This window comes from Polypterus senegalus, chromosome 10 (assembly GCF_016835505.1).
Source record: "Polypterus senegalus isolate Bchr_013 chromosome 10, ASM1683550v1, whole genome shotgun sequence".
NCBI lineage: Eukaryota > Metazoa > Chordata > Cladistia > Polypteriformes > Polypteridae > Polypterus > Polypterus senegalus.
In genome coordinates this window covers 718,361-728,622 of record NC_053163.1, presented here as the reverse complement: position 1 = coordinate 728,622, position 10,262 = coordinate 718,361, and the positions used below count along the sequence as shown (strand labels likewise).

The following is a 10,262-nucleotide window of genomic DNA, read 5'->3' as shown; positions in this document are numbered from 1 at the left end:
ATCTCTGTGTGCTTTGGAAATCAGCTAATGGCGAGGACTTGAAGTACAACAGAAATGGAGTGATTTAGATCTGAATGAGCTGTCACTAAAACGAATTAGGATTCCAAGACAGAAAGAGAAACTGGAAAGTGAAACTGCTGATAATTTGACACAAAGGGCGCTGAGTAAAGCTAAAGTAGACTTAGAATTACCTTTAGAAAATAAAAATGAAATTTAAAATGTGATAACAAACTAACTAAAGCTAAATGAGTGTCAAGTAACATGGCAGCAGAGTAATAAGGGGGACACTTCTGTCACTTCAAAGCAACAGTCAAGGACACAATAAAGTTGAGTTACCAGACAATGACAAATAAACTGCGGTCGGGCCGTGGCGGACTTACTGGTATTACACTGGAACACATGAGGATGGAAATGGCCACAAACATCACAGAGCTTTACGCTGCTTAGTAAAAAGAGTAAACGTCAAAATGTAATTGAAAATCTCAATCAAAAGGGGAAATCATCCAATAACTTAAGAGAAATAATCAACTTGATCACAGAAGATGGGCTTTTATTAAGATCATTTACAATGTTATTAAAGAACACAGGGAAGAGTCATGGATTTTGAGAAGATCGGGGTATAGAAAGAGGTTCAGGAAAAGAAGAGAAAGAGAAGTTTGGTGGCAACACAACCCAGGAAATGACGTCAGCCTGCCATAAAACTGGAAGAACAACAAGAACAAGAAGATGGCGGTGGTCTGTGCAGGTGAAGACCACAAGCGATATGAACGCCAAACAAGGCGAACCAATATATGAACTGCAGAAATCTGACAAACGAGAGGAGACCATTCAGTCCATCAGGCCCGTGTGTTCAGCTCATAGCTAAGCTGTCCCCATGTCTCATCCTGATTCTTCTTAATGGTTGTCCAGGTTTCTCCTTCAGCTCCATGTCTCAGTAGTTTGTTCCACGGTCCCACAACTCTTTTAGTAATGAAGATCTTCCTGGCTTCACTTTTTAACAAATCCCCCTGAATTTCCACCGATGTCCTCGATCAACCGATTCACCCTTAAGATGAATGATGTAGCTTTACCAACGCCTTATCAATGCCTTTGAGGATTTTGAAGACCTGGATGAGATCTCCTCAGGTTTAATTCTCTGAGTCTGCCACGGTAGGACATGTCCTCAAGTCCCATGATGCACCTGGCCGCTCTCCTCTGCACAGCTTCAAGTGCTGCTCTGTCCGTCTGGTGGTGCGGTGACCAGAACTGCACTCAGTTCTCCAGATGTGGTCTTACCAGTGCATCGTGATGTCTGAGCATAACATCTGGTGACTTCAATTGAACAGTTTAAATGATTTAACCTAACATTTTATTAGCCTTTTAATTGCTTCTGTGCGTTGCCGAGTCGTTGAGCATGTCGCGACAACATAAACCCCTAATGGCCGGTGCGGTGGTGCAGTGGTACTGATGCTGCCTCGCAGTAAGGAGACCTGGGTTCGCGTCTTCCCTGCATGAAGTTTGCATGTTCTCCCTGTGTCTGCGTCCATTTCTTCTGCTGTCCAAAGACTTGCAAGGTATGTGAATTGACAACGTTAAGCTGAATTATAAGGTGTGCAGAGAATTTGAATTCAAACCCAAAGTTCGTCACTTACAAACTCTTAACACCAGCTTTTATAAACCGCCTGGTCTGTTGCTGCAAATAATAATAATAATAATAATAATAATAATAATAATAATAATAATAATAATAATAATCACCTGATATTTGGCATTGAATCCTAAGCTGCTATTAAAACCGTCAGCCCTAACAAATACCAACTAGTTGGATCGTTTTGACCAAATCCAACACGCGAATAAAGCTGCACCTCCATCTTAAATAGGAACAATGCAAGGCTGAAAGTTGCCGTGTCAGCGTTCATCCAACAGACTCCAGCTGCAGGCCACCTGAGCTCCGCTTCATCGTCGAGTGTGTCGCGTTGTATTCTACGTCAGTGAGTGATGACCCCCGAGTAACAACAACAACCTACAGTCCGACTGGCTGTCCAGTGGGGCCGCTGAATTGTGGAGGTCTGCAGCTGGACCCTTCTCATTCAATCCCCTGAGTGAGTAGCGCTGGATGTCATTGGTAGAAACAAAATGGCTGCAGCCACCCATAACAAGCAGAAGGTAGCAAAGCCCCCAGTGAATGAGCTGATGATGTGTTACAACGTGACTTGTTTTGATTGATAAAACTGACAGAAACTGCAGAAACAGCACATGGGGACCTCAAAGCAGACAGCAATGACCAGATTTCTTTAAACATTGTCACACACGTGCGAGTAGGAGGCAGCTAAAGGACTTGAGTAAATGTAATACCACATCAGACCAGGGGGTGGTGGGGTGCACTGACTGTCTTTCTCAGTTCCTTGCAGACCCTTTCAGAGAAATCCCACGCAGTCCCACCCCTTTGATGATGTCACTTCCGGTCCCACCAATTTGATGATGTCATTTCTGGTCCCGACAACATCATGTCCTGTTCCGGCCCCTTTGATGACATCACTTCCTCTATGGCCCGTTAAAGCCGCCATCTTGCTTCTACTTACTGTAATTAGTTCTCTTTTGGACTCAGTCTTGTGAACAGCTCTGTTCTTATCTAAACCGTTGGCAGCCAGCGATATTCTACAGGTGGCTGCCCCAAACCTTTATGATGTCTGGTGTCGATTATTATACACAAACACAATCCAATGATTGGACGCTCCATCTCTTCTTGACTCCAAGTAGGCCGAGTGTCCAAATGCTTATCCCCTGCCTTTGGTACTTGACGTCTTCACCTTTCCTAGCGATCAAGTCTTGATTAACGCACTTCAATTTAAAAATCGGGTAAGCAGATTACGCAGGTCTGAAAACAAAAGGATTTTTCACAAGGGACTCTATGGACTCTCTCTAACATTCACCAGACTGGCGGTTTTTCAATTTACACCCATGCCAGTTTTCAGTTTTTAACCACAAGCCAGTTGGAACCATTTTGCTTTTATTAATGTGTCAGGTATTCATGTTCTTGAGGGATAACAAATAATCCATAAACTCACAGAAAGAGCAAATGTGGGACCTCAACAGGGGAGACCACATGGCCACAGTCCTCTTGGTAACTGGGCTTCACTGCATGTCTGCTCCAGTTCTCTCCATACCACACGTAGCTTTCACAGCTGACTCAGATCCTACAGGACATTACTGTGAAAGGACGCCCACCAAGGTTAGGGTGGATTCAGTCATCCCAGCTGACCGTCAGTGTCCTACTTCCACCTTCTGCCCTTCATCCTGGACACATGAGATGTATGGAGGAGGACGGGTGCAATCCCAGGGGCACCAGTCTGCCTGATTGGCACCAGTTCTCCATGGGTCCTGAGTAGCAGCAGGTCAAATGATGAGCAGAACACAAACAGTCAAACCTTTAGGAATGTCCACCACATTTGAAGAAAACCACACATGTGACACGCTTTGTTTCTTGGTGACATGTCCAAGGGATGTGACCCCAGAGTGCCCAGTGAGAGATGTCAAAGCCATTTTGCATTCACTATAAGAAAGACCACCAATGACACAAAAATGTGGACTCACCAGGGGCTGTGCCAACTTATTTCCCTCACGATGGTCTGACTTCAGTTCATGAAATTTTAGGTCACCCTAGTAAAATAGGCCACCTCGTCTAATTCCACCTCATAGTCGGTCATCAGCCTTGGGGTCCTGCTATAGATATGATCCCTGTTACTGCGCCATTTTCCAGAAGGAAGGTAAATGTCCCGCTCCCTCTTCCCCGGTTCTAGAATGGGGGCAACCATAAAATCTTCTCCGATTAGGAACTGGGAGCTGACCTTGTAGGCTGGTGGCTCATCGGGCGCGATCCACCACAGGGGCCGAATGATAGGGTCGCCAGTAAAGAGAACCTCATTGGCAAGCTCCAGGACCATGGGAGCCACAAGTGCCAGGTGAAGAGCTGTGAACTTCTTGGCAATTTTAACAACGTTGTCATCGTACTCCCAGGGGGCCACAGAGAACTCCATTGCGGGCATGAAGGCCGCGAGCTCCAGCCATCGAATGTAAAGTTCCCGATCAGGTCGCCTGTCTGTTAGACTCTGAGGCACATTCCCCCCAATTGTGCCGATCTGGACAAACGGGTATCCCAGAATGCCTAGGGTGAGGACCAAGGGGATGACAGACTTGAGGCCTAGACCGTAACCCCAGTTGGAAGTCCTGTCGAGAATGCGGAAGAAGCAGGAGATGTTCTGAGTGTGGTAGCCAACCTGTAACTCGGCCCGGTCCGAAAAAGGGAAAGCCAACTCGGCAAAGCGCTGGGTGAAGGTGTTTGGGTCTTCAATCCGGACGCTGGTGTTGAAGGTTAATGGGAGATAACTGGCTTCTCCGGCCACAAAATTAAAGGACGTCACTTTGGCTTCAGTGGTCAGGTTTCTTAGCAAGGATGCATACCAATCTCTGGCATGTGTGTTAGTAAAGTCCACCAGGGCGCCAATGCCATTCCTCCAGCGCACGAGAGCAGGAAGCTTTCCTGTGGATTCTCGCACAAACAGGCCTCTCTCCACTCCATCGGCAAACTTGGAAGAGTTGTAGTTGATGAAGGGATGAACCCACAGGGAAATGGGGAAGCCGTCGTCCTTCAACGTTTTGAACTCCTCGGAAACCTTTGGGAACCTGGCAGGGTCCGGGTCAAAGTCACCATAATAAAGGGTGTAGCCATCGTGCAGCACGAGGTGACTGCAATTGAAATTCTTTGACTTGATATCATTGACGTGATTCTTCAGCGCATCCATGGTGACGTTGGATTTGGCAAATGCAGACGTGGACCAGAGGGGGTAACTGAAGACGTTGCTGTCGGGGACCTTGGTGGGTTTGCCGAAGTAACTCCTCACCATGTGCTTGTGGATGGAGGTGATGTCTGAACCGACACACACGTGATATCTTAGGTGAGGGAAAGGCTGCTGACCGGGGGGCGGCTTGTAAGGCGTGTCGTGATACCGAGCTTGGAAGTAGAGCTGCTGCTCGCTCGCATTCCAACCGAAGTGGAAGGGAACTGACTCGCTGATCTTGACTGCCGTCCCATTGGAGGAGAGCCAGTACCTCTGCAGGACACTGCCAAAGCCGGGCTGCCCGGCGGAGAGGTCCGCCGTCACAAAGGCCCTTGGGGCCTGCACCCCTGATACCAAGACGGGCCAGTGCTGGCTGTTGTTCTCTGCTCCGCCATATAAGAACGAGAAGCTGTAGGACATGCGATGCTCAATGGTGTGCCTGACGATCGATTTCCTCCAGAAGAGGTGGTAGCAAATCATCGACTCCCGAGGCTTTTCAACGCGGAGGGAGAAGTTCACGGTCCCGGGAAGTGTGCGGGTGCAGTTCAGCACGTCGTTCTCTTTGGTACACGACTCGAGATCCAGTAATCCCGTCCTGAAAATCGACACAAGAAACTACAAGGTAACACACAGAAACCACGAACAATAAAGATAAATAACAATGAAAACCAGATCAGTGAAAAAGAAGATTCACATTTCAGGGCTTAAACAGAATGAGTGTGTGACACGACCTAAAATATCTCAGTGGTCAGCGGGTGACAACATCCTGAGGTGGGCATCTGAATATGTAAGGAAGGCAACTATAGGTGACAATATGCTAAAAATGAGGTGGGCAGACAGCCCTTCTGGGTGGGCACTGCCCATGACCCACCCACCTGTAGCTTATGTAGCCCCTGAGGAGTATTAGAGGTCAGTGGGGGGATACATTAAAAATAACACAGAATATCCATACAAAGTGAGGCCAACGCTTCACCCCATTCCTGTACATCAGGACATGTCACTGTTGGGGTCTCGATTTACCAGGGGTCGAGTGAAAATGATAACGTCATAGAGAATGGCTAGAAAAGGCCATCTCTCTGGGTTTACAGGCATATTATACCCTCAAAGTCCTGAAAATCAGTAACCTACAAATGAAATGCCATCTGTCACACAATTACTACGAGCTACTAGGACTTGAGTTTTGACAGACAACTTATGACCTGATAGGTACTGGCACTGCGAAAAATTAGAGGTGGTGGCAACCTTTTCAAACTGACCTGCACGCGTGGGTTTCTAATGACAATGTTTTAGGGAAATGAAGTGACAGGGCAGAAAGAAAATAAAGGCCAGTGACATCTGCTGAGCATCAAGCAACTTGCAGAGGCCAATAACGAGATGAGGAAGATCATAACAAGAAGAAGAAGAGGAGGAAAAGCAGAGTCATGTTGGATACAGAATTGTGGAACGACAGAGGCAGGGAAATGCATGAGACCAGGGTCTTCGTGTAACTGCTGAGGCCTGAACCTTCATCTTATGGTCTGATGAGGCTTAATCTCCACGATACGGGACGTGCATGTCCAGAGTTTAGAGTCGAGTGTAAGTATCCTGTTCATTGATCATCGAAAGTGACAAACAATTCTATAAGAGGAAAAAGTACAAAGAACACTGGCGACATATGCTGAGCGTCAAGCACATAACAGAAGGCTCTTAAGAAAGGTTTCAAGTCTGAGCCTCTCTTTAAAATTTCAGATGTCTCTGTAGTTGTGGGTCCTCATCTCATAGCTTTAAAAATTGAACTTTGAAAGCTTGAAACAGAACCGTTGGCATTCAAGCAAACCTTGATGAGCTCCCAAGAAGTACAGGATGTCACCCCAGAAACAGGAAGTGATAAGACAAGAAGTCGGCAGACTGTTTACGGCTGGCATATAAGAACCTTTGGTGTCACCTCGGGCCTCGCCATTAGTCCGTCTTCACAAGGCATTTTGTGTGGATTATTCAGATTTAAACATGAAGACAAAGCTGGATGCTTACGCCACGTCTCAAGTTCACAACATTCTGAGTTATCTCCATGGTGTGACGATACTTTCAGCACTGGCAGATGTCTTTCCAGAAATCTTCTGGGGATTTCAAAATGTGTTTTTCACTGAAAACTCAAACCTGATCACTTTTCATGATATCAATACTTTGCTCCAAACTGTATCTAATATATGATGGAAAGTAAAAGAGCAGCACAGACCCATCAACATGAACTTTTCCTGAACCTCGGACAACACGTGGCACATGGTGTGTGGTGTGTAGGTGAAGACAGAGTTGACTCGACACACAAAAACCATCAGGATTCGGACTGAGGGTCTATTTTTGAATTAGGGGTGTTAAATGAAGATTAGCAGGTTGAACGTCTGGAAGGAAGCTAAATGGGAGTAGACTGCATGTTGAATATGGACTGACAGCTAAGCCAAGGACAACAGGAGACCTCAGCATTAATGCCATAGATTCATATATTTTAATGACCTGGCCTACAATGGTGTGATGTTCATTCTGTCCTTACTAAATTAAAGGCACTGTGAATGACGCCGTCCTCATCCCAAGTCTAACATGGAGATGTTCAGAAACCCACCTGAAGATCATACGGAAGACGAAGGCGCCCGTCTCATTCCTGATGCGAAAGCCACTCCGCGTCAGCTCCAGCAGCTCCATCTTGATTACTTCCACCCGGCGTAGAGACGCGCCATACTCACTCCAGGCCACGATGACCGCGATGAACAGCAGCAGGCCCATCAAGCACATTCCTATCAACAGCCGCATCTTGTAGTACTTGCTCTTGGTGGCCTTGGTGGCCCTGCGGCTCGAGTGACTCATGGTGCCCGGTGAAGAAACGGGCTGCTGACGCTGTGTTGTCTGCGACTCTGACTCGGTGGAAAATTCACAATACAGACGGTGACTTTCTTCATCTGCCACTCAACAAAAGGACCTGAAAAAGAAAGAAGAAGCCATTCAGTCCAAGAGGCTCTTCATGCACTCCAGAAGACCACTGCCGACAAGGAGGCTGACAGAGACCCTGCGTGGTCTCCTGTCGAGCTTCGTTTCCATGGTCACCTGCTTGACCTTTGAACCTCTGCCTGCAAGTAAGCCCACCTAATACTAATGCTGAACGGTGACCTGAGATCATCTGCAGCCCGCGACTGTGGAGATTTAAGTGAATGAATGTAGAAAATAACATCGTTGACTTGAGCCCACCGTGAATCTCAGCCTGAACGTCTACGGCTCACTCTGCTCCTCGTGGGACTGACACCCAGAAGTGTGGTGGGTGGGCTGACCTCAGACAGTGGGCAGCAGTCACACAGTTTCCACATTTTAGACATTTACATAATTTGATTATCAGACTCCAAACCGATTTACAAAAGAGGTCAACATAATCGAGAAAACAGTTTAGGAGCAAAATTAATCATCACACGTGAAGAACTCAGATTCAAAATACAAAACCTAACATCTGACATCACTTAGTCTGAAATTCACCAGACAGGAGATCCTTCAAACGCTTCTCAGACACTTTGGGGGAGTCAGCATTTAGAAAGGGGGTGGTGGGGGGACAATCCGGCCCACCATCTTGGAGCTCCACATGAAGAGAGTCTGAATTGAAACTTCATGCCACACAGAGGTGGCAGGTCATCAGCAGACCTGAGTGGGCAACAAGGAGCACAGGAGCTCCCAAGTGTCTCCACGTCAGTAGGTTCTGACCCATTGACTACTCTGTAGGGAGACATCAGGAATTTGACGGCCACCTTGGCTAGAAGACCACCACATGTGCCACTGTGTTGTCAATCATCTGCAGTGACTTGGTGACACATGCCAGTTGTAATGGCCCACATGTGACGAGACCAAAGCCTGGGCCAGGACCTCCATCAGATAGGGGTCTACAGAGTGAATCTACAGGGCCGAGAGACCGCAGCACTATGGTCAGTGAAGGACCGCTGGTCATCAATCGCCATCCCAAGGTGGCATAAAGGCTTGGCTGGTTTTAACAATAATGAGCTGAGCTGAACAGAGACACAAGAAGGTTCATCTCCACCGGGTTTGTCTACGTGAAATGACTTATGTCCTAAAGGTAGGCAGCGTGGGGTCACGACACCAAATCCTAACCCCCAAAGATGCAGGGTGGGTGCCCACATACTGTATGACCGTGGGCAGAGCTGGTAGAGGGAACTCCAAATGGTGGCTGTCATTAAAGGAAAACATGACTCCAAGTATTGATTAGTTAATTATTAAACTCCAGCTATTTAGATCAGGCCACAGCTCACTTCTCCAAGCCTATTATTGTACCTTTTGATTTTTTATTGATTTTTAATATTTATATATATATATATATATATATATATTGACTGCTGTAAGGCCAAATGTGTAAATCAAGCTAAAAACAAAACAAAAGAAGTGACAATTTCAAAGGATTTTCTGTAAGCACTGCAGATTGAGTTGCAGTCATGTGATTTGTGGACTGGAGGAGCAGCTGCAAGTTCATTGTAAGGCGGACCTAAAGGAGAACATTGGTGAATGTCTTCATCAGGCTTTTATTACAATCAGCATTCAGTGCGATATTTATGGTTCCAAATTATAACTTAAATCCTCTCCTTACGGTTCAGTTTCTCAGCTGACAACTCAACCCAAGTTACCATTCCATTCCGAGGAAGTCAGAATTGCAGGTGAGAATTTCCTTGTAAAATGCGCACTTAACAGTCAGCTTGAACTGAAAGTCACCAACTCCAATTCAGGGTGCCAAGGCTTCATCCAGTATCTGAAGTACATGTGCATATGGAAAGAAACTCATCAGCCCCTCATAATATTCTGGAGAAAACCCCCGTAGAATTGGGGTGGACATGCAAAACTGACAATGGCAGCAACCAGGAGTGAGATTTGAACGCAGGGCACAGAATTTGGGCTGCTGTAACATTAAACACTGCGCCACTGTAACTCGAAAACTCAGAGCGGCAGTCATTTCATCCCATGCCTATTAGATTAAACAAAACAAAAAAAAAAAAAACAGAAAACTAATTTAAAAAAATCAACGAGCGATCAGGTAAAAGGAAACGTCACGCGTGAAATTATTACATAAATAAATTCGAGTTGAATTAAAGTGTGGACCATACAATGATAAGAGGTTGCACAAGAAGGTGCCCTTCATATTTCCAGTCAACTTTCAGTACCTGACCGCGCTGTTTTAGATTGTTCTGACTATAAAAACCGTAGCGAAAGTACACTGGAGAGCGAAGTCGCTATTTTAAAGGACATTCTCTTACCTGTTGTCACTGCTCATTACAGAACGAGGAGCCTCAGCCACACGCACTCATTCACGAGCCTCCACAGCAACGGCGGCGGCAGCAACTTCTGAAACCTCCGCGTTGAGGGGCGGGACATTACTCTGAAGGGCGGAGATGGGGCGGGGAGTAGGAGGGAATGGGCGCGGTATGTAAA

General features: G+C 46.4%; 1 protein-coding gene across 2 annotated transcripts; it reads right to left on the bottom strand.

The window, feature by feature from the left end:
- Positions 1-1,202: 1,202 nt before the first annotated feature.
- On the bottom strand, positions 1,203-10,167 carry LOC120536431 (myogenesis-regulating glycosidase-like). Of its 2 annotated transcripts, none has more exons than XM_039764772.1 (3): positions 10,088-10,167; positions 7,414-7,767; positions 1,203-5,412 (listed from the first exon to the last, which is right to left on the bottom strand). In XM_039764772.1, exons 2-3 carry the CDS (start codon positions 7,653-7,655, stop codon positions 3,630-3,632), a joined length of 2,025 nt encoding a protein of 674 aa, XP_039620706.1. In that variant the 5' UTR covers positions 7,656-7,767; positions 10,088-10,167; the 3' UTR covers positions 1,203-3,629. The 2 variants fall into 2 exon arrangements, with proteins under 2 accessions (XP_039620706.1, XP_039620707.1); XM_039764773.1 differs by lacking the exon at positions 10,088-10,167 and adding an exon at positions 9,427-9,498.
- Positions 10,168-10,262: the final 95 nt, after the last annotated feature.